Here is a 24,451-nt window from a genome sequence, read left to right as displayed (position 1 = left end):
ATAGGACGTACTGACGTTGCCAAATGCCGACTTGTCATTGGACAACGTCTCTCTGAACCCGCCCTCTTACCGTTGCAGGAAGTATGTGAAGTGTATGCCAACTCGAATAGCGCGCGCAACACACAATAACTTGATGCAAATTGAGTGAATAAACTTTCGAAAACAAGCACGATTACTGTATACGTATTCAAATCACAATAATGTCTAAATTCCTTCGAGCTGTCAGAAACAGCATACTAGAAAAGGACAAATCGGAACTATCGGAGAATGACTTGAAAAAATGGGGATTAGGAGGTGTGTGAATTGTTGAGCGAATCTTATAATAATGGTCGAAGAAACGCCGCAAAGTGTTTGTGTAGCCATTTGAAATATGTGTTGCTCTTCATGCCAATTAAGTATTATCAATTCATAATACAAATAAGTGAAGAGTTCGTATGGGACTGCGTCTGTTCGTACCTGAATACTGTTGATTGCTGCGCCTTAAAACCTTACCTTGATTGCATATTTGGGCATGTTGGGGGTTTTATGTGGCGCATTAATTTGACTTGTGAAAACAGGATTTGGACACTCGTTTATGGTTTTATTGAAACTTTAATTACCAACAATATTGCAAACCTATTTCTCCTTACTACCAGGAATTAATTTGAGATCTTATCAAGTGGATGGAGTGAGGTGGCTGACACAGTGTATGAGGCACCAGGAAGGCTGCATTCTTGGTGATGAGATGGGTCTAGGCAAGACCTGTCAGGTTAGAAATGGGAAGGGGTTTGTCTTGTTTACTATGTTATTACGAAGTTTAGCCAGAAATTCATTCCAAGATAATCCGATTGGCAGTTTTTTGGATTTTGTTTCATGAAACTGTCATTTGTTGCACTAATACTATAACTAATAACTATATTATAAAGCTATGTCAATAACATAATTTAACTGTCGTCATCTTTTGCAGACCATCTCTTTGCTGGCATATGCTCGAGGATGCCTTAAGATCAATGGGCCATTTCTAGTGCTATGCCCTTTGTCTGTTTTGGAGAACTGGACACAAGAATTGGAACGGTAAGGGAATTTGTTCTCTTTTGAGAATAAATGTTATTTTAATTGTGAAGAGATTCATTCAGGAGCTGGTGTATACTCTGGTTAAACATTCAAGGTCAGTTAAGGTCACAGAGATCTGATTGCAAACACTATTCTTAAGTTTTTACACAGGGTTGGGAGGGTTACTTTTAAAATGTATTTCATTCATCACTGTTAAATGTAATTTGTAACATATTCTGTTAGATTACTCGAGGTCAGTAACATAATCTAAATAATTTAGATTACTTCTTCTACACTGGTAGATTTTTTTTTTTTCACATGTTATGACTATAAAGAACAGTAAGACAAACTAGATAGGTACATTTCCTGAAGAAAATGAAAGTGGTGTCTGCCGTGGCAAAATGTGTTCACCATGATGTCCCACCAACTGCTCCAAGTTGAAAGAGGCCCCATGACAGTAGCAAGTTCTGGTGCAAAGAAATTGGTGTTGTTCCATGGTTGCTAGGGTGTTCCACCTGGTTGTTAGGGAGTTACCAGGGTAATACTCAAAATGTACAATCTCCTTGCCAGCCTAAGTCAAATGAGCCAACCTGGAAGTGTCTAATAATGTGGAGCGATTTTTATATAATGTAGAAAATTACTAATATATTTCTTGGTTGCTATGGTAATCCCATTTTGTTGCTAGGCAGTTACCAGGGTGATACTCAACAGGCTTGAAAGAATTTTACTTAAAAGACTCCTTGCTAGACTGAGTCAAACGAGCCGAACAGGATGTTTCTACAATGTTATGGTGCAGAGATACCCATCTAAGCAATTTTGAATGGAAGTCAATGGGGGTTGAATGCTAGGGTGCTCTAAATGGTTGCTAGGGCATGGCTAAGAAGTTTCCATGATGATAATTGAAGACTGATTGCTCATCCAAGTAAAACAAGCCAACTCTCGTGTCTCTAGGACATTTTGATCGGTAGATATCTCACACAGCCATTTTGAATGGAAGTCAATAGAGCTAGTTGCTAGGGTGCTCTAAATCATTGCTAGGTTGTGGCTAGCCAGTGACCAGAGTGATTCTTATTGGCTGCTTACTAACCTGACTGAAAAGAGCCAATCCCCAAGTGGCCGCACACTTCCTTCTGAGCCATTTTGAACAGAAGTCTATGGGAGCAGTTGCTTGGGTGAAGTAAATGGTTGCTAGGGCCTGGCTATGCCATTTCCAAGATGATACTTAAAGACTGATTGGTAGCCGTAGTGAAATGAGCCTGCCTCCATGTCTCTACGACATTCTGATTGGGAGAAATGATCCCACAAAATGTAGTCTTGTTATAGTAGGAAAAAAATTTATTGTTTTCATGGGCAAGACCCTTGCCATAGTATGCCTGTGGGGCATTTTTGGGCTGGTTTTATCCCCCAGGTGTACATTTTACCCCCAATCTCATGTAATGCTCCAAAATGGCTTGCTAGGCTGTATGAAATGAGTCCACCCACATGTCACATGCTACATGAAATTCTGATCCAGAGATTTGTTCTGTCAAAAAGTCTATGGGATTTTTCAGGATGTTTTTTCCCCCCAGGGGTGCACCGTAAATAGGCCGGTCGATTTGACACCTCATTTGTGGGTCTATGACAAACAACGTGGAACAAGTTAGGCGCCGTAAAAAGTGTACGGAAGAATAATAATACGAAGAATGTGATATTATAATAGTGATGCTTTGCTTCGCAAGCGCCACTAAATACACATGTTAAAAATATATGATATGAAAAAAGCCAAAATATCTTATTGATTTAAAATTTTGTTGCTTCTAAAACAAGATGGCAAATAGATCTTGTTTTAAGGATTTTTTTGTACAGAAAAACAATACAAAAATTCTCATCAAGAATACGATTTTTGCCCTTATATCAAAGGTCTTACTAGAGAAAAAAAAAAAAAAGATCTAACTTGGATTTTCTTGATAAAAATATATGATCATGCCTGGTAACAGGTGCATGTAAAATGACTAGAAATAGCTTTTATCTTGGCATAAAACTAAATGTTCACATGTCAGGTTTATTTATATTTCTGCTGATCCAAACTTATTTCAAAACTTACTTCTCTGTCTGCTTGTGTGAATGCAACACATCTTAAAGTGTTTCACCGCTGTTCAAATGCTCTTTATGTTGCATCATTTAAATGGATTAATGTTTTCCAACTGAATAGACTAAATATAAAATTGAGCAAATGACAATGAAATGAAAGTTATCTCTTAATCAAAATACTGTTTTAATGTAACCGTATTCTGATAACCAACCATTTCAATTGTAACTAGTGGAATATAGTTACTAATATTTTGTATTTTAAATGCATAATCCCGTTATAAGTATTCAGTTACTCCCCAACCCTGTTAGTACATGAGCACTACACTATATGATCCCATAAATGTGAGAACGATTCGATTCAGTATGAACTGATCTTTCCTGAAAGACAATAAGCTGTCATGGTCACCAGATGGAGACAGTAGCATATGAACACTGTTGTTGTATATATTTTGAAGCAGTCAAAGGGATAGTTCACCTAAAGTTGAAAATTTACTCACCCTCATTGTTCCAGACCGATTTGACTTGGTCTTTATTGTGTGGAGCACAAAAATAGATGTTAGGCAGTAAGTTAGCTTGGTAAGTTTGGTTAATTTAATTAAATGCATTTATCATTTTTCCACCTAAAGGCTTAATTTGGTTTTCTCTCACCATATTTATTTATTTATTTATTTATTTATTTTTCAGTTTTTGCCCCAGTCTTTCTGTGATCTGTTACACTGGTGATAAAGAGAGAAGGGCAGAGCTCCAGACAGAACTCCGGAATGACAGACCCTTTCATGTTCTTGTCACCACCTATGAGGTTAGTGCACCTTTTTTATTTTTTTATCCATGAGATGTATTTTCAAAGCGTTGGATTTATTAAGACTCTACAAAAAATTAAGAAACTCTTTTCGTTTTTTAAAAGATGTGCCTAAAAGATGCCAGCTACCTGAAAAGGTGAGCATATCTTTTCATTGTTGTGGTGAACTGTTGCAGAAAGAGAAGATTTTATTGTAATGTTGTATTCCATCCTGATAAGTGTGAGACTTAATATAGACATTATGCTTGCACAATTCTGCTTCTCAGTTATTTTGTGCATAATTAAACACTATTCCCTGGGATTTTTATTGGTATATATTTCGATTCAACTAATTGTAACACTCTTTCCGCAGCTGGAAATGGAAGGTTTTAGTTGTAGATGAGGCTCACAGGCTGAAGAACCAGCAGTCATTACTACATCAAACCCTCACAAAGGTTAAACAAATGCATTACATAGACTAGCTTTAATGTCTTTCACATATTTTAATATATTTTGTAGTCACTGTTGGTGTCAGTCAAACCTTTGATAAACTATGCCCTGTCTGTCAATTTGTCAGCTTCCCCTGCTGTAAACTGGCATGTGACTTCTGTATCTTTGCCTCAGTTTTCAGTGGGCTTTCGAGTGCTGTTGACAGGAACGCCCATTCAGAATAATTTGCAAGAAGTGTATTCTCTACTCACCTTTATCCAGCCTAGTCTGTTTTCCCCTGATGCCGTAGAGGACTTTGTCATAGCCTATGCAGATGTACAGACTGAAACTACTCTAGGTATGACAGCACAAACCTTTGCAGTTCCAGTATGAATATCTGATTGTTGGCTGAGTGCTGGACTAAATTTAGATAAAAAAAATCATAATTGTCAACAATTTCCCTTGATATTGTGATTATTACAATCCAAAACAAACTCAGAAATGTATTCTTGAATGACTTAATTTTCGTGAGAGTGCAAATTCTAAGTGCAGTTTTCGAGCCAGTGCAATTGGGTGTGGGTGGGATAGTTTGCTCTATCTGTGAATGTATGCGCGCAGACTGTGGGTGTATTGGCACAATTAGCTATTTTCTTTTGCTGTTTTTTACAAGATGTTTCAAAAGGACGTTTGTTTTCAACGCAAAGTCTAAACTCAGTTCCTGCATTTGCAGTTTAGAGATTCCACCAGCAGGTGGTAATAAAGTAAATTAACAATCTTTGAAAATAAAGTAGAACATCAAATTACGTCCATAAAGAGTTTAAGTCACTGCAAAAGGTGGCAGTGGAAGATGTTAGATAAAGTAAAATTTGGACTTGGATTTTATTTTTCAATAAATGAATAACAGTTTTCAAAATCAACGTAGAAGTGAAGTGCGTTCTGATACCATCACTGTTAATACTAGCCATGATAAGTTGTTAATATATGATAATGTATTTATACTTCCATTCTCTATCATTTAATGGAGCGTAAATCAACATCCTGACTAGAAACATATATGCATTTTCCATTCATATAAAGGAGCGTGTCACTGTCGTAGAAATTTGCCTGACATTCAACAGGGATGCAGTTAATGGGCAAAAGATCTTAAGTCCTTATTTCTGTTCTTCTAATTCATTGCATACAGTCCATTTACACTACCAAGTTATGTGTAGTGTAAATGGACTGTATGCAAAGTTAAGTGCTGTCTGCCAGGAATGGACTTTATAACAGGATGAAGACTGTGCTGGAGAAGAACCTCATAATTAAATTGCACTTGACCCAGCCCATTATCGCTTTGCATGTGCAATTTCGCCAAACCCACTTGCAGCTAGACTTGGATCATGCTTGCACGAAAATACTAAAACTTCAAGGCAATGCCCAGGACTCCAGACAATGACTAAAATGGTCACAAATGCTACAAAAAATAAATGGATGCAACAATAATTTAAGATCTAGTTGCAACTGGCGACAGTCGGAATGTGTGCTTTCATATACAGTTTCGTCAGATATCATCTTGTGAGTTATTAAATAGATCTTTAGAGCGCAAGTGTGTCTCGCTCCGCTTTTCTGGCTGCACCCGACAACAAACACAGCTTGAGCCATGATGTCTGATTCGTGAACAAGTTATTCTTATGAACGGGGTCTTTATAATGAATCACTCGACAAGAACTCATTTGAACTTAGGAGCTCAGGTTAGCAGTTTGTGAGTTCACAACTGGGAGTTCAGGCATTTCAAAATAGTAGTCACATGTGTATTTCGGGCTTGTTTATTATTAAATGTCCTGTGTTATGTACCAAATCTTTTTTTTTTTTTCGTGGTTATTATTGATTTGGATTGGAGTAGCACAATAAACTGCATCTGGGATTTCATTCAGTTTGCACTCTTGTGTCTGTCTTTGTGCCATCTAGTCACAGTTAAGAAAGAGTAAGATTTTTTTATTATATATACACTGGTGGCCAAAAGTTTGGAATAATGTACAGATTTTGCTCTTTCGGAAGGAAATTGGTACTTTACTTCACCAAAGTGGCATTCAAATGATCACAAAGTATAGTCAGGACATACTGAAGTAAAAAAACAGCACCATCACTATTTGAAAAAAAGTCATTTTTTATCAAATCTAAACAGGCCCCATTTCCAGCAGTCATCACCCCAACACTTTATCCTTGAGCAATCATGTTAAATTGCTAATTTGGTACTAGAAAATCACTTGCCATTATATCAAACACAGTTGAAAGCTATTTGGTTCGTTAAATGAAGCTTAACCTTGTCTTTGTTTTTGAGTTGCCACAGTATGCAATAGACTGGCATGTCTTAAGGTCAATTTTAAGTTTAAAAAAAAAGAATCGGCTTTCCCTAGAAACTCATCAGTCAATCATTGTTTTAAGGAATGAAGGATATACAATTGTTGAATTTGCCAAAAAAAAAAAACTGATGAATTCATACCAAGACATACACTACAGTGTTCAAAGACAACTGGCTCTAACAAGGAGAGAAAGAGATGTGGAAGGCCCATGTGTTCAATAAAACATGAATATACCCACTCAACACCAGTTTTATGTATAACACTAAAGAGAAGACTCTGGGGTGCAGGCGTTATGGGAAGAATTGCAAAGAAAAAGCAACTTTTGAAACAGAAAAACAAAAAGAAAAAGTTAGAGTGAGCAAAGAAACACAGACATTGGACAACAGATATTTTGAAAAGAGTGTTCTGGATCTTAACACCATTGAGCTTTATTGGGATCAGCTAGACTAAGTTACAAGAGAAGTGCCTGACAATCAGCCACATCTATGGCAAGTGCTACTGGAAGTGGGGTGAAATGTCACCTGAGAATCTGGACAAACTGACAGCTAGAATACCAAGGATCTGCAAAGCTGTCAATGCTGCATATGGAGGATTTTTTTGATGAGATCTCTTTGAAGTAGTTTAAGAACTTCTTAACATATATATTTATATATATATATATATATATATATACTGTATGAATATCAGACACAACATTATAATCACCTGCCTAATATTGTGTAGATTCCCCTCGTGCTGCCAAAACAGCGCTAAACCACATGCTATTCTTCTCTCCACAGTTGTACAGAGCGGTTATCTGTAATAGTATAGACTTTGTCAGTTTCGAAACAGTCTGGACATTCTCTGTTGACCTCTCTCATCAACAAGGCATTTCTGTACAAAGAACTGCCACTTGCTAGATTTTTTTGTTTTTGTTTTTGGCACCATTGGGAATAAATTCTAGAGACTGTTGTGTGTGAAAATCCATCAGATCAGCAGTTACAGAAATACTCAAACCAGCCCACCTGGCACCAACAATCATGCCACGGTCCAAATCACTGAGATCATATTTTTTCCCCATTCTGATGGTTGATGTGAACATTATCTGAAGCGCCGGACCTGTATCTGCATGATTTTATATATTTTACTGCTGCCACACGATTGGCTGATTAGATAATCACATGGATGTTTGTTGGTGCCAGACGGGCTGGTTTGAGTATTTCTGTAACTGCTGATCTGATAGATTTTCACGCACAAGTGTCACTAGAGTTTACTTAAAATGGTGCCAAAAACAAAAAAACTGCCAGTAAGCGGCAGTTCTGCGGATGGAAATGCCTTGTTGATGAGAGAGGTTAACAGAGAATGGCCAGACTGATTCAAACTGGCAAAGTCTACAGCAGGGGTCCCCAATATGTCGATCGAGATGTACCAGTCGATTGCAAAGGCAATGCTGGTAGATCGCACAAAATTTAAATGTGCTTTCGTTAAATTTTTATAAAAATAAATATAATGTCTTTCTTTCCTTTTAGTTTCTGTCTGACTTGCACTTGACGAGTAAATATTGACCAGGCGAGGTTTTGTTTATTCAGTTGCCATGACAACTAGGTTTGCGCATACGCGCCTTCCAAGGACTTCTGAGAACAGAGCACGAAATTGCGATGCTACTGCCTGGATTAGGCAAAATTGTCTGATTCCATTCAATGCAAGTCATCAGAATAAGGTAAATGCCCTGGCTATTGTAATCTATTGTGCTGTAGGTGTTTTGGGTTTAGTTTTAAAACGGAATGATATCAACATTGAACATTTATTATATATTTTTTTATTAATTAGAAGATGAATTCCATGTAGGGATACATGCAGTAGTCCCAACAAGCATTTTCTTATTTTAAATGAAACTGTGTTTTTTTAGTTGGTAGTTCTTATTGAGTTGGTCATTTAAAAGTAGATCATCACACAAAAAATTGTGGGCAACCCTGGTCTACAGTAACTCAGAAAACCGCTCTGTACAATTGTGGTGAGAAGAATAGCATCTCAGAATGCTATTCTGAGATGCGGGTCGATGCCATTTTGGCAGCACAAAGGGGACCTACACAATATTAGGCGGGTGGTTTTAATGTTGTGGCTGATCGGTGTATATATTAAACAACCGATTAATTAGCTGTCTTTAGCTTTCTATCTTGTTTTTGAACAACAATCTAAATCGAACAATTCTGTGATGTGGCAACTAAAACAGCCATTTGGCTCCAAAATGTTTCAGTTTAGGAGCCAATGTCTCCTTAGTAATTTTTTTAGCCTGGATCCCTGATGCCCATTGACTTTGCATGTATGACTTATGGTAAAGCTCTGCACTTAGCAGTAGCCCTGTTAAAATAGGGCCCTATATGTCTGCTGCCATATTTATTGTTCTTAAGGCTGTTGTTTTAGCAGATATTATTCTATCTATAATATCTACCGTTACCATTGTTAACCTTGATGCTTTCAGTTAGATAACTCTTTTCTTTCTCTGGTAATGTTTAATTACTTGTTCTTTGGAGTTGAAATGTGCTGCTTTGTCTGACAGCAGCCAGAAGAATTTGATTAATTTTGTTCTGCTTATTTGAAGCCCACTGATCTAACTGATCTATTTTACATGTAAGTGACCGAGAGAAATTAAAATGATCTGGTGCCTAAAGTAACAAGTCTGATTGCCCACCAGCATGGCATGATAACACAGAAAGCTTGAGTTGTGAGTTTTGCAATGCCAGCCTGGTGCAGATGCTCTCTCCTTGACTCACTTGACAAATTTGCATGAAAGTGAAATTACATTTTTGCACTCAAGTGAATTTGTGTAGGTCTTTGTAACATGGATGTTCTTGTCTGCAGCCAATGAGCTTCATCAAGTGCTACAGCCCTTTTTGCTGCGAAGGGTTAAGGCAGAGGTGGCAGCCGAACTGCCCAAGAAGACTGAACTTGTTGTTTATCATGGGCTCTCTGCCCTTCAGAAGACATACTATAAAGCTATTCTGATGAGAGACCTTGGTAAGACCACCCCAACCCAACACATGCAAATGACATCCAAGCAGAACAAACTTACAAATGATCTGTCACAACATACAAATAAAATATTTTTGCAATGCGATGAGTGATTTACCTAATGGTTTAATAATTTCAGATGCATTTAAGACGGATCAAAGCAGTAAGACCCGACTGCTAAACATTCTAATGCAGCTTAGAAAGTGTGTGAGCCATCCCTACTTGTTCAATGGTAATCTCTTCATCCATTTCTATAGATGCTCAAGCACATAGAGTAATTGATTCTAATTAATTTTAACTCTAAATCTCTCTTTTTTTCCTCTACCTCTTTCCGGTGTAAGGTGTGGAACCAGAACCGTTTGAAATGGGGGAGCATTTAGTGGAGGCCAGTGGAAAGCTCACTCTGCTGAAAACCATGCTGACATATCTTCAGGAGGGGTGTGTCTTTCTTACTTTATATCCTTCATTGTTGCTTATTTCCTATCTTGCTGTCAGTGGCAAACAGAGCTGATTCTGATTGGTCAATTGGTCTGATTGGTGCATTCTGTGTTAATAATCTTTGTACATTGACTATGGCCCATGGTAATTACTGGCTGACTGTACATTATCAATTACATAGCATCCCAAACCTCCCAATCTGTTTAAGCATCACAGATGTTACATTGAGTATTATAATAAAATGGATTTATATTTTTGTGGATTATGTCCTTGTATGCAGGGGCCACCGTGTCCTTCTGTTTTCTCAAATGACCAGGATGCTGGATATTCTGCAAGATTACTTGGAGTATAGAGGTACTAAAACACACTTTGTGTGTCAAAGCCTTCGTTTTCTCTTATACGCGTAGTTTCACGAAGTACATAAAAAAATCACAGAAGTGCTTACTTTTCAATCTTAACTGACTTTTTCCAAAAGCCATAAGAAAAATCTGTGGCACTCTACTATAAGATTCCATTCTTTAACATTAGTTAATGCATTAGGTATCATGAACTAACAACGGACAATGTATTTTTTGCAGCATTTATTAATCTTGGTTAATGTACTTAAAAAATACTATTGTTCATTGTTAGTTCATGTTAGTTCATAGGACATTGACTAATGTTAACATTTACATCTTTTGATTTTAAAATCTATTACTATATGTTGAAATTAACATAATAAATGCTGTAAAAGTATTGTTTATTGTTAGTTCATGTTAACTAATGGAACATTTGTAATGTGTTACCCAAAAATCTTTTTTGACCTCGTGAATTTAATAGGATAGAATCACTTAATTATTACAATCTTGAGAAAATGTGTTTGTGCAAGACTTTATTTTAAAAATAGATTGTATTAGCTTGTAGTCTTAAAGTGGTGTTTTTCTCTTTTCAGTTTGGAACATTTATGTAACTGTACCCTATCTGTTCTCCTAATAATCTAGTTCTCCGATCTAGAGCAGTTAATGTGGTTCAGTATCACATCCTGTGTTTGTGCTGCTTGCATGTTGCTGTGCTTCCGACCCTGTAACTGCCAGCTTTGATTGGGTCTCTCACTTCTGTAGGTTACAGTTACGAGCGACTGGATGGCTCAGTCCGCGGAGAGGAACGTAACCTAGCTATCAAAAACTTCAGCACCAAAGATGTTTTCATATTCCTCCTCAGCACCAAAGCTGGTAAGTTTAAAGTCCGGGGGCCATTCTGATGTCCAGATGCCACCATAAAATAAAATAAAAATGGTCATGTAAAACCTGGAAAATAAATAAAAATTTCCAAGCCTGGAAATTAGTGTAAATTAATAAAATCTTGAAAAGTCATGGACATTTTCATAGTTAACCCACAGACAAAAATGTATTATAAAAATATAAATAATTACAATCTTGACCAACACAAAAGGGTATCATTGTAAAGCATAGAAGCTGTACTTTACAATGCATGTTAGCATTAAGACCAAACTTGAAAAAGTGCTTTGAAATTTGCAAACAAATCTGTTCTGTTTTAATAATTTATTAATAATTTTGCACTGCACATATTATTGTAATTGGTAAATACATCAAATGGAACAAAAAGCCAATTATCCAAGGTCATTAGAAAGCAAAGAGTAGAATATCACATACTATCACTTAGAGGAGGCGATTATCTATAAAACGAGCCCCCACACAACGTAATCGGATGCATAAAAGTCATCCAAGTATGGGCAGAGAGGATTGTTTACTTTAATTACATTTGGCCACCAGGAGATGGCACCAAGTACACTGGTGGCCAAAAGTTTGGAATAATTGATGATAAATGATTTTGCTTTATTTGAAGGAAATTGGTACTTCAATTCACCAAAGTGGCCTTCAACTGATCACAAAGTATATTCAGGACATTACTAATGTAAAAAACAGCACCATCACTATTTGAAAAAAGTCATTTTTTATCAAATCTAGACAGGCCCCATCATCCAGCAGCCATCACCCCAACACTTTATCCTTGAGTAATCATGCTAAATTGCTAATTTGGTACTAGAAAATCACTTGCCATTATATCAAACACAGTTGAAAGCTGTTTGGTTCGTTAAATGAAGTTTTTATGTCCTTGTATTTGTTTTTGAGTTGCCACAGTATGCAATAGACTGGCATGTTTTAAGGTCAGTATTGGGTTTAAAAAAGAAACTGCTTTCTCTAGAAACTCGTCAAGGCTATACAGTGCTTGAAATTGCCAAAAAACTGAAGATTTCATACAAAGTTGTACACCGCAGTCTTCAAAGACAAAGGACAGCTGGCTCTAACAAGGACAGAAAGAGATGTGGAAGTTCCAGATGTATAACTAAGCAAGTACATCAGAGTCTCTCGTTTGATAAATGGATGCCTCACAGACAGCTTCATTGAATTCTAACTGCTCAGCACCAGATTTATGTACAACATTAAAGAGGGAAGACTCAGGGGTGCAGGCCTTATGGGAAGAATTGCAAAGAAAAAGCCACTTTTGAAACCGATAAACAAAATGAAAAGGTTAGAGTGGGCAAAGAAACAGACATTGGACAACAGATAATTGGAAAAGAGTGTTCTGGATCTTAACACCATTGAGCTTTTTGTGGGAACAGCTAGACTCTAAGGTGCATTAGAAGTGCCCGACAAGACAGCCACATCTATGACAAGTGCTACAGGAAGATGGGGTGAATTGATATGTCATATGAATATCTGGACAAACTGACAGATAGAATGCCAAGGATCTGCAAAGCTGTCATTGCTGCACGTGGAGGATTTTTTAACATTTCTTTTTGAAGTAGTTTTAGAAGTTCTGAAAAAAAAATTTTTTTCAAATTGTAATAGTAATTTTTCACATTAAAATGAAACATTTGAAATGTTGTCTTTAAAATTATACCAAACACTTGACCCTCCTTGTTTTGTTTTTTTTATAAGCCTTTAATTTTGGGTATGCCACTGAAACAGGAGATCTTTAAAAACACCCTCGGAGCTTAAAATGTTAATATAATTTGTTCTTGTCATGGTAAGCTCTGAAATATTTTATCAGAGAAAAATTGGTCTTTGCAAGTGCAGTCCCTATCAAATAATTGTAAAAAATTATTATCTAGTAATCACAAACAACTTCAAAATCATAGAAATTAATTGGTCAAAAGATATAATCAAATGCAATGCAAATCTATTTATGTGATTTCAAAATGTATTGTACTGTAGCTGGTTGCCATTTCAAAAGTTGTTGATGCAAACCTTGTCAGCATCATTTAAGACTGATTCAAGTAACCGAAAACCGAAAGTGAACTAACCAGAGATGCATAAATATTGAGGACAGGCATGAGAACTGTACCTCTGTCTGAGAAGGTGGTGCAAAAACTGTAAGCCAAATAGTACATCTTTTTTAATTTAGAGCCATCTTGAACTTGTTTACATACATTTTTATATAGACATTTTTCCATTATTTGTCATACGTGTTGACATAGTAACAGCCTTACTGCTACTGTAAGATGTATTGTGATAACTCTATTATAAGCAAAGGTGCAACACAATCTTGTTTTAGGTGGGGTTGGAATGAACCTGACTGCTGCAGATACTGTGATCTTTGTTGATAGTGACTTCAACCCACAGAATGACCTCCAAGCTGCAGCTCGAGCACACAGGATTGGCCAAACAAGGTTCTAAAGGAATATTTTAAGCATATTTTCTGTTACTATCTAATTTTTAAAGTTTGATTTTGTTTTGTTTTAGGAGCTCATCATCTGTTTGGTTAGAGTCACATTTGGTAAAGGATAGTTCACACAAAAATGAAAATTCTGTCATCTATTCACCCTCATGTTGTTCCAAACCCATATGATTTACTTCTCTTGAATACAAAAGGAGATGTTATCTTAGTCACTATTCACTTTTATTGTATGGAGGAAAAAAAAAGATATAATGACAGAGATTAACATACTGCCTAAAAATCCCCTTTTGTGTTCCACACCATGACTTCATTTCATTCCCATATGTTTAAAACAACATGAGGGTGAAACATTAAAGACAGAATTTCCATTTTTGGGTGAGCTATCCCATTAAATGGCTCCTCTAGTTGACTGTGTAGACAAACCTCCTCTCTCTTTTGCCTGCAGAGCTGTTAAAGTGATCAGACTCTTGGGTAGAGATACAGTAGAGGAGATCATATATTCCCGTGCTGTGTCTAAACTTCGTCTCACAAACACAGTGATTGAGGAGGGACGTTTTTCACTGCTGGACCAGGCTCAGTGTGCAGCTTCTGGCCTTCAGGTGAAGAGGTCCATGTCCTTTGTGAGATAAAATGGAGATAAGCTGAAGAGTCAAAGTCATTGAGCTCTTTCTGTTTCCTGTTTCCTGGTTCATATATCTTGTCTAACTAATTATATCTTCCTATCTACGTGTAAAACTTCACATATAAACAGTTGTTCAGAGAAAAGTTATCTGCTTTTTCAGTATTTTTTCTATTTTCACGTCCCCGCCCCTCTAGCTGAGTGAGATCCTAAAGTTTGGTGTGGATAAACTGCTGTCATCAGAGGATAGTTCCATTCAAGATGTGGACCTTAGGCTGATCCTGGGACAGTCTCAAGATGGACAATGGGTAACGGAAGAAGAGCATGTCATACCTAATGAGACTGATGAAGAGGAGGACATCGTCGGTCAAAGTATGACCCTTAGTTCGTATTTTCAATATTCCTAATTTAAAGTTGCTCTAAGAGATTTCAGCTATTTTGATTACTTTGCCAGACTTCGCTAATGAATAAAAAAAACCCTTACCCTAAATCATAACCCCTCTCTCCATAAACCCACCCTCCATAGACATGTCAGCAACCCTGGTCAAATGATTGATAGGCTGAGAGCTTTTCTGATTTGGCTAATTAAGGCTAGGCTGGTCACCTGCTCTTTTATGCTCTTTACAGAGCCTAAGGCTCTATCATGTAGACAGGTGTCTATTTTAGAGATGTCTGTCAGATGTCTGTCAGTTTTATGCATGGTATTCCAAAAATAAATCTCTTGCAGCACTTTTTATTGGCACTTGAAAATTAGATGATCTTTTAATGTCTTTCTTGTCTTCCAGACCACATGTACTACTTTGAGGGGAAGGACTACTCAAAAGACCCCAGTGCAGAAGACGAGAAGACCTTTGAAATGTTACTTGAGAAGCAGTTAGCCGAACTAGAGGATGCCGGGAAAGAGAGCCGAACACTCCGTAACAAAGCCGGGGTAACTTAATATTTAAAGAGAGCTATAATGTGAATTAAAGAGTTTAGATTCTTGGTTGGCAAAGACTTCATGCTTTATATTAGGAATGCACGATATGATTTTTTTTTGTGCCTATTTTAACAAAAGCCTATAGACCGATACAAATATTTTGCCACTTACCTTATTTTGTCTTCAGTTTTACTCAGAATTGCGTAAAAAATATATAAAGAGGTACAAAAGCTTTTTGATATTCTAATGATAAATAATTTACAATATATATAATTTCCGATATCTCCGAAGTCAAAGTCTGCTGGTTTCAATGTGTTTTGGATGGTTTCCTCCATCATGTAGCATATAGCCTATATAAGTGCCACTTTCACAATGGTCGTGTTTGTTTATGGAGTTTTCAAAATAGTGTTTTCATGCTTATTACTGATATGCTGATGGTTTTAATTTGGTCAATAATTGGCCATTAAATATCAGCAGCCAATACATCTGTGCATCCCTACTTTATATTAGTGGTGGACCAATATATCGCAGAGGCTGAAATATGGGCCGATATTTATTTTTGTTGTTTTTGATTTTTCAAATTATGAAGTGCACAGTGCTCATAGATCTTCCTCTTAAGTGCACATTGTTTCAGCCTGGGTCAAAACAGTGTACCTCTGCGTCTGAATCACAAATGTTGCATGAGACTCAAATCAGGTCCAGGCCTTGTAAACTTGAAGAGATCAGAAGATTGCATCAGAAATTCTACATGTGGTGCTATATGTACTGTAATTGGCCGCTATTAATGTCATATTCTCTGTGCGCTGGATGTTTATTTAGTTTGATCCTGTCTTTTTGTGAGAAAATGTAATTTTTAATGTGATGGGATGACCAAATAGAAACCAGAACTTCAACCAGAACCATTTTTTTTTTTAAAGATTTATTTTCTATTTTTACAGTTTTTGTTTGAAAGTGAGTAATTATGATTCATATTAAGTTCAAATATTTTTGCATTATATGGATGGATAGATGGATAGAGTTTTCAAGTAATTTTGTAGTTGAGTACTCTAATCCACAAAAAATGAGTAATCGATTACTTGGAAATTAAAATGCATGCTTTTAAATGGAAGCTGATAAACTTCAGAGTTTCTCGTACTGCTTTGCAATTTCTTTCCACCATAAAAACAGATTCCTGTCCGTGGGTACTGTATGCATGACTCCAAGAAGAACCGAGTACCAATGGCATAGAATTAAATAAGAATCGAAATATTTCAATATTGCCACACTTGGCTTTGCTTAAAAGTTAATGTCAAGCAATCATGTCTCCTCCTCTCATCCAAGACCTTGACAACACTCATCCACAGTGCCCCTCAGTGGAGTCAATTGTAACTGAGAATTGGTGGGAAATCCAGAGGGAAAGTACAGGATAATTCAGCATTGCCAATGGCAGGCATATTTGCAAAAGAAAATAAATTTGTGATATTTGAGTAGTGTTTTTAATAGGTGACTAACTGGTGAAGAATGAGTACTCAATTAGTCTTACTCATGCATATCCCTAGTTTGTAGTTTAAAATGCTATCAGGGAACTAAACAAAAAGCGTGGCACTGCCCATCAGGTCTCCCTGTCTGGGCCCTTGATCAACCCTGTGAGGAAGAAGAGGCCCCTTACAGACTCTGAGCTCGAAGAGAGACATCAGAAGAGACAAGAAGCTGCTGCTAAGAGGGCAAAGCTTCAGGAGGAGAGGAAGAGACAACAGGAAGAACTTAATTATAAGAAGAAGTAAGAAACTGATAACAAAGTGGCATTCTATTGCATATATTTTCCTTTAAATGTTTTGTTCCTGTGAATGTCCATTTTAGAGGCAGTGTGTGTATGTACATTCTTGTGTTTGTTTTTCAATCTCAGGATGGCTTGGTGGGAATCCTGTGGCTACAGATCATTGTGCTTGCACCACATCGACAGTGAGGGAGAGGATATGGAGCCTGATGAAGATGATGATATCAGCTCCATAGATTCCGATCACTCAGCAATTAGCTATGTGTTGGGTGATGTAACACACCCTCAGGCTGATCGAGAGGATGCCATCATTGTTCACTGTGTTGGTATGTTTCTAATAAAAACTTCATTTCAACACTGTCTATATATGGTTGTAGCGATGTCTCACTGACAGAAGAGCACTTAAATCATATAGATTTTTCCACATGACATGTTACCAGATAAGGATCCATTCATATCCATCTACTGTATAATGATCTCAGTTTTGTTAAGCGGCTAGTTCACACAATTTGGTTCACACTTCACATTAATTTGACATGATGTGTGGTTTGTGTGTTTATTTGTTTGATGTAGACGATTCTGGACACTGGGGGAGAGGAGGACTGTTTACCGCTCTTGAAATCAGATCAGATGAGCCGAGGAAGCAGTATGAGTTGGCTGGAGACATGAAAGGTGACAAACCTTTCCAGTTTGCTTCGACAAGTCTAATTCATGCTCTACCATTACAAACATTCTACCCTAACTTCAATATCTAGCTCAGTTCAGCTCACAATGCTCTTTACTTGCTCTTTGCTTATACACCTGCTTTACATAAAACTGTCAATGTTGATTTATCACCTAAACCATTATGGGAAGTGTTTGCACTCTAAAACGAATAATTATAATAATAATAATTTAAATCACCATGGTTGTCTCTAATACTTATCAGCTACTTTAAAGTTTTATGTTTAAGGGTGCAATATGAATGGATTCCAGGGGCTATTTTTGTTATGGTTGAAAATGGCAGTTTATCAGTAGCAATGACAGCTTACCCAAAGAACACCTATGGTAATCTGTGATTAATATAAACCTTTGGGGTCACAAAAACATATTTGAAGGATGAAAAGGTATTCTTGTGTTTCAGACTTAGAACTGGGTAATGTTCTGCTTTTTCCTATTGATGACAAGCAGTCGAGACTCAGTGGAAGAGACTATGTAAGTCTTTAAGGCTCAAGCTCTCGGTTTCTTTATGTATTGCTGTTAATTACTTTAAACCGGTAATTTAGTTTACAATCGTATGCTTTCTGTTTCTGTAGCTGGCTCTCATAGTTGCCCAGCAGAGGGATAAAGCCAACAACTTGTCAGGCATTCGGCTCACTGCCTTGGATGAAGGCCTCAAGAAGATCTTTAGAGAAGCCAAACAAAAGAAGGGTACTCTGCACTCATCTGTGACCATGTTAACACCGAATGCCTATATTCTCCTAGATTTGTTATCATTTTAAAAATGATTTTATAACATTAAAATTACTGTAAAGTTTTGTTAACTTGGGATCAACACTTTATTTGTGGTTGCACAACTGCCACTAAATGATGCATATTTGCTACAAACCTGTAATCAATACATAGTTTACAGCACACCCCTTTGAGTTTTATAGAAGTTGGATTGGATTGTCTCCCAAGAGGTAGAGCATCTCAAAATACCTGTTCGAACAGCTCCCTAGTTTCATTCAAAGATTCCTTGAACGCACCTATTCAAGAATATACATTGTCCTTATCTGCATTTTGTTCGAGCTTTTATGTGCAGTTGTGAGAAGCTTCTGCTTGGTGACTAATGCCTAGCTTAGCAAGTGATGTCTCCTTTCAGTTGTCTGATGTGCACTGCATTATAACAATATTTGATAAGTAAACCTATGTCATCATATAACGGGTGATTTTAATGGTAGGCCTTAGTCTGATATTAAACCTTTCTGTGTTTTCTTCATTAGCCAGTGTCCATCTGCCACGGATTGGTCACTCTACTAAAGGCTTCAACTGGTATGGTACTGAGAGACTCATTCGCAAGCACCTGGCTTCCAGAGGCATCTCCACATCTATGTATCCTACCCCCAAAAGAGTTTATTAGGTCATTCTAAGGTCAGGCAAGAATTTGTCGCATTGACTGTAGAAGTGTTTATAGAAATATGAAGTACAGCCAACAAATATAATTTGTATCTTTTTGTTATGAAACCTTTTTGATCAAACAGGGTTCTTACATATGGATGTAATATAAAGGAATAGAAATATTACATTTGGCTAAATATTTGGCATAGAATGCTTGTTAGTTATATCTGTACTCTAAATTAAAGAAATGTATTATATTCTAATTAGCTTTGGACATTCAGACAGAAGGCATGAAAAAATACTACCTTTGGTCATTCTTGACTTGAATTTCAGCTATTATTATAGGCGGGCCACTTCTACAGCAGCTTCCACCACATATACAACTGCACCATCTACATCACACTCAGCCTGTTACCCATCAGCATCTTCATCACCTCGGTCCCTACACTCCTCCAGTCCCCAAGGTAAGAGTGAAGACCCAACAAAGTCACCAAAGTGCTCAACTGAGTCCCACGGTCAAAGTGCATCAGGGTTGGCCAACTTCATGAAAGGTGTTCATGTCTTCTTCTACAACATGGCTGCTGGAGAGAAAAAGAAGCTCACCCGCTACCTCATCACATATCCTTTCATGTATGTTCAGAGGGGAGAGTGTTACATCAATTCACATTTGATCCTTTTACCCATACAGGCCAATGACAAATAAGGATTCCTGAGGTAAAAAGGAGAATCTTTCACAAACCTAGTTTAACCTCCTGAGTCTCAAGCATGACTGCTGTGCATTTTCCATTTCCCTTTTTGATTTGTAACGACAGTAGTAGCACCTAATAAACATGCAAAAACAAAAAATCTAAAGCAAACAGTTTTCCAAAAAATTGATGTCCACATTCATGCATGTGGACAGTGGGACCAACTTGTGAAATTTAAAAAAAATCTAATACCAAGTGGTAGATTTTTATTTTTTTATCAAATTGTTTATTATACCACAATGGTCAAAGAGGTCCATCGTCGAAGACGTCCATCATCAAAGATGTTGTATGTTTACAAACACCAACAATTAAAAATAGCGCAGATTGGTGAAAGAGCGTCCATGACGTGTTTGTGCTTAAAGCAACAAGAGGCAGCAGCTGAATGAAAGAGAATTGCTTCTCCCCTTCAGAGTTGTAACTTGAAACCGCATCTTTTAAAAGTGGCGAGATACATGGCAGCGGTTAAAGAGTCTGTGTAGTTCATGTTCATATACAAAATAATTCAAAATGGTCCAGATGGGTCCCCTTAAGTGTTATGTTAGGAATAGTTAGCAAAGGAAGGCCTGCTCGCTTGACTTGAACTGTGCACCAGTTGGTGAGGCCAAGGGTGCAATGACGCATGTTGTGGGATTTGTAAAACAAATGAGCAATGTGACGTCACTAACAGACAGATTTCAAAATTAGATGTTTCAGCAGGGTGGCAAATATATATGCTCTTTTTAGACTGGAGAGGAAGTTTTGAGTTCAGTCATTACAGTTATCTCTAATATGTCTGAATATCAAGGAAAATTTGAATCTTCATTTCATGACTCCTTTAAAAATAAAATTATACATTATACATTTTGAATCTATGTACTGATTACCATTGTCCCATGTCTGCCAAACATGTTGAGTGGTCCAAATGTCATCTGCAGCCTAAACTTTTGGTCAAATTTTAGGAGTGAATGCACTTAGCTGCATAGAGAGCTATAGAATGCTCTCTTGTTCCCTATTTCGTGAATGATTTAACCTCCAGTGTGCTGTCTGTCTTCACTGGTCTTGGAACAGTTTGAAATGCACCTCATTTTCATCCTAACTCCATATAAAGCCTCTGAAAGCATAATCTTTTTAGCTTTTGGATGAACCCATTAAATTCTCAATGTAAAAATGCACAGTGAATATGCATTTACTAATGTTAATGAATACAACCTTATTAAACAGTGATAAAATGAAATATAACAAAATATATATTAAAATGAAGTGAAATGACTGACAGATGTGTTAATGTTTAAATTTATTAAAAATAGCAAATTTTTATTTCTACTAAAGGAAAAACAGATCCAAGGCACTTACGTGGGATATGGTTTCAGGATTAAAAGCCTTTATTTACAATTGGGCTACTACATTTAAAAAGATGCTTTGCGTCCATAGTTGTCTTTATCGTGTAAATTCCTTCTTTGTAATTAACACACTGATGAAGGCATATTAGTTTCAATGTGTCTGTGGTAGTCCCACGTGAGTCCCTTGCATCTGTCTTTCCTTCATGTATATTTCACCCTTCTACAAAAGAGCAGCAGTGGAGGTAATAATTATACACCGTTGAAGCTATTTTCTGCTACCATTTTTTTATTTTGAGGGAATAATGTTACAAAATCCATGTGTAATTTATCAGTGCGCTGACATGCAAAAAAATTATTCCGTTTTTAAAGTGGCAATTTCAAACAAAAATAGAGACTTTACTCTTTACACCAAAACAGGTTTCAATGAAAAACCTTTGAGGTTTCATACCAGAGGCACTATTGATGGCACTTCACGCAAATCAACGTCATGTTGTTTCACTTGACTTGGTGCACTAAAGTTTAACCCTTAAACGACAGCCTAGAATCTGAATAGTATTCAGTCGGTTTAAAATAAAATTATGTTTATTTTAATAAGCAAAATACAACATACGAGGTCACACAAGGTTAAATGTATTTTTGAATAACTTTATAGAACCAGGCAAAAATACTTAAGAACCCCTGATTATTGTACTAATAATAATTACAAATGTGTCTTTTACTTGATGCTTTAAACTGAAGTGACCAGTAAACTTATTACAGGAACAGTCCCCTAGAGAAATCTGTTTTGCCTTACTCAAGGGCACAAGGGTTTTAGTTGATAGATTGTAACCTACAGTACAACTTTTCAGCCAGGACCACAGATTTTTAATGATTAGACTTCACATCTAAAGGGACATGAAATATCATTATCACATTCATGATAACACATTTTGTTGATATGAGGTAATGTAATACACCTTAACATTGCTGCACATATGATGGTGATGAAGAGGATCTCATGAGTTCAAATGTCACTCATATTGTAGGAGAGGTAGAAAGCCCTGTCCATGTACAGGTATTACAATCAAATTATGAATATACTTAATACAGAATGTTGTACCTTTTAGGTTAGTATCAGCAATATTCTATTAATTATTTTGTTTCCTTTTCTCTCAGGAACTGCAAGGTTTATTGCTTCAGTACCCTCAGGCCATTCTAGTAAACAAAAAGTGGTTGGAGTCTTGCTTTGCTTACCAAAGGAAAGTCAGTGTCAGTAGATATTTAATTAGGTTACCTTGACAAAGTTCCTTCTCCGTGTTTGGAACTGACTGAACAAATCATTTTGCCTCCGATTAATTCAGGTGTATTATCTTAAGAAATGTATTGCTGTTTCCTTGTATATCAAATTACACCTAAATGACATCATACAGTATGGTATGATATACAGTAAATTCAGTTCAGGAGTACTGTCATAATATGGATTAAATGATGAAGCATTTCTTAAATATTTCAATAAAGATAAAACAACAGAGTTAAATACATTAAGTGGCCATGAGTGTACATAAAATGTAAAGACTATTTGGTGTTTCCTAAATGTCTGATAATGACAAGCTGTGTAAAGTTTTTAAAATGGCAGCATTTTAATAGTCAATCCACTGTACAATTTTACTTTCATGATTATAAATCATGTCTGGTGTTTGTCCTGTGGAAAGTAAAGCGGTGATGTTTGATTGTGGAAAGAAATCACCTGTTCAAATGAATATGAAATGTGAGATGTTTCAAATTTACATATCCAATGTAATGTCATAAATCCAACCACAGGTTGCAAAAGCTGTTATTTTTATGTCTGATCTCAATAAAGGTTTTACTCAGAAATGTTTGCGCTTTAAAAAAACGAAGAAAAAAATAACAAATGTCTATGATAATGTACTGCCTCTAATTTTGGAAACTCCCATTGGCCATTTTTAACAATAAGTAACTAACAAAACTGATGCATGATTGTGGCATTGTTTTGTTTTAATTACATTTTTATTGTAAACCAATTGTACTGTCCTTGAGTAAATTAAATGCCACATGGTTTTAATTTAAACCTGAATGCCCCATGGTTAGGGTTGTGCAAGTGTATCCTAACTAGGAAAGCCGAAACAACTGTTTGACATGATTGTAAGCCTCTTATTGTTTAACAACAATTTTTAAGTTGTATCGCTGACTGTTATAACTTTCATCATACCTGAAATGTTAGGTCATTATGTGGTAAAATTCCAAGTTCAATAAAACTTAACCGCAATCATCAGCATTTGTTGCGTATGTATGGGTAGGGAGCCCCGAACCTAATCCTTACCTAAACCTAACCTGGTGTGGAAGTGAAGCCCCCATTTGGAAATATCCGGCCCTGCTTTTAATCCTGCCATAATTTGCCCCATTTCTTCCATTGTATGTGCCTTACGATTTTTCTGTTTTAAGCCTTATGTTTTGTTCTTGTTATTTTGACCCGGATGACTAATATATTCTACAAAATACAGAAAAATGAAGTGTTCAGGAGCATGCCAATCCTTTAGATGAGCACATATGTGGATGTGTGTTTGCACGAAGTCCTTAGACATGTGCACACACATATCTTGTGTTGAGCATCCTATTGTGCGCATCATCGTTCCATGTAGGCCTACAGGAAAATGTCAAGATCTGTAAATCATTTTAGGTTGCATTTGGGCTTGTTTGAATAAAAACAGTCTATTGTAAGTTACGATATTTCATTCTCCTAATTGAGACCTTTCCAGTGATATGTAACACATGGCAATATCATCTTTTTTAAGGGTTAACCAACTCTGAATATATTTGTAGTGATAACAAATTAGCAAACAAAAATGTGTTGGCAAATTAAAAAAAAACATTTATAAGAATTGTAGGATCAGATATTTGCACTGTATGTAAAGTCTTTAAATGACAGCTATATTGTTCAGATCAAGCAAGTGGTTATTAATTAATTAATAGGCTCAGTTCAATGAATCATTATCAATTATATATATATAATTCAAAAAAGGAGTACAAAACCTTTTTTTTATTAATGCTTTCATTGACACGCAGTATGGAAAACATAATTCACAAGGGCAGACAATACCAGGGGAGCATAGGGCTGACAAAACAAAAAAAAAAAGGATCACAAATCAGCACTGAAAGATGTTAAACAGGGTAAATAGATGCAAGGTCTTGATAGCTTTCCTGTATTTTAGAGTATAGGATTGTTTTAATGTACTGTTTGACTTTTTCAAAGAT

The 24,451-nt window shown here is 36.5% G+C and overlaps 1 protein-coding gene across 1 annotated transcript; it reads left to right on the top strand.

Annotated features, from left to right (window-relative positions):
• The first annotated feature begins 80 nt into the window (after positions 1-80).
• Positions 81-23,850, top strand: chd1l (chromodomain helicase DNA binding protein 1-like). The gene is made up of 25 exons (XM_052131188.1): positions 81-294; positions 636-748; positions 947-1,053; positions 3,787-3,901; positions 4,007-4,038; positions 4,254-4,335; positions 4,505-4,667; positions 9,493-9,648; positions 9,782-9,874; positions 9,984-10,080; positions 10,361-10,434; positions 11,181-11,291; positions 13,639-13,753; positions 14,207-14,360; positions 14,578-14,752; positions 15,166-15,311; positions 16,895-17,058; positions 17,185-17,381; positions 17,629-17,727; positions 18,179-18,249; positions 18,351-18,465; positions 19,020-19,128; positions 19,468-19,756; positions 22,176-22,253; positions 22,355-23,850. Exons 1-25 carry the CDS (start codon positions 201-203, stop codon positions 22,475-22,477), a joined length of 3,072 nt encoding a protein of 1,023 aa, XP_051987148.1. The 5' UTR covers positions 81-200; the 3' UTR covers positions 22,478-23,850.
• The last annotated feature ends 601 nt before the right edge of the window (positions 23,851-24,451 follow it).

This window comes from Xyrauchen texanus, chromosome 7 (genome assembly GCF_025860055.1).
Source record: "Xyrauchen texanus isolate HMW12.3.18 chromosome 7, RBS_HiC_50CHRs, whole genome shotgun sequence".
Classification (NCBI taxonomy): domain Eukaryota; kingdom Metazoa; phylum Chordata; class Actinopteri; order Cypriniformes; family Catostomidae; genus Xyrauchen; species Xyrauchen texanus.
This window is presented reverse-complemented; position numbering and strand designations above follow the sequence as displayed.

Coding starts and splice junctions, on each gene's coding strand:
- chd1l (XM_052131188.1), top strand. CDS start 201: ATGTCTAAATTCCTTCGAGCTGTCAGAAACAGCATACTAGAAAAGGAC. Junction 9,649..9,781: donor TATTCTGATGAGAGACCTTG/GTAAGACCACCC, acceptor TAATAATTTCAG/ATGCATTTAAGACGGATCAA. Junction 9,875..9,983: donor CCATCCCTACTTGTTCAATG/GTAATCTCTTCA, acceptor TTCCGGTGTAAG/GTGTGGAACCAGAACCGTTT.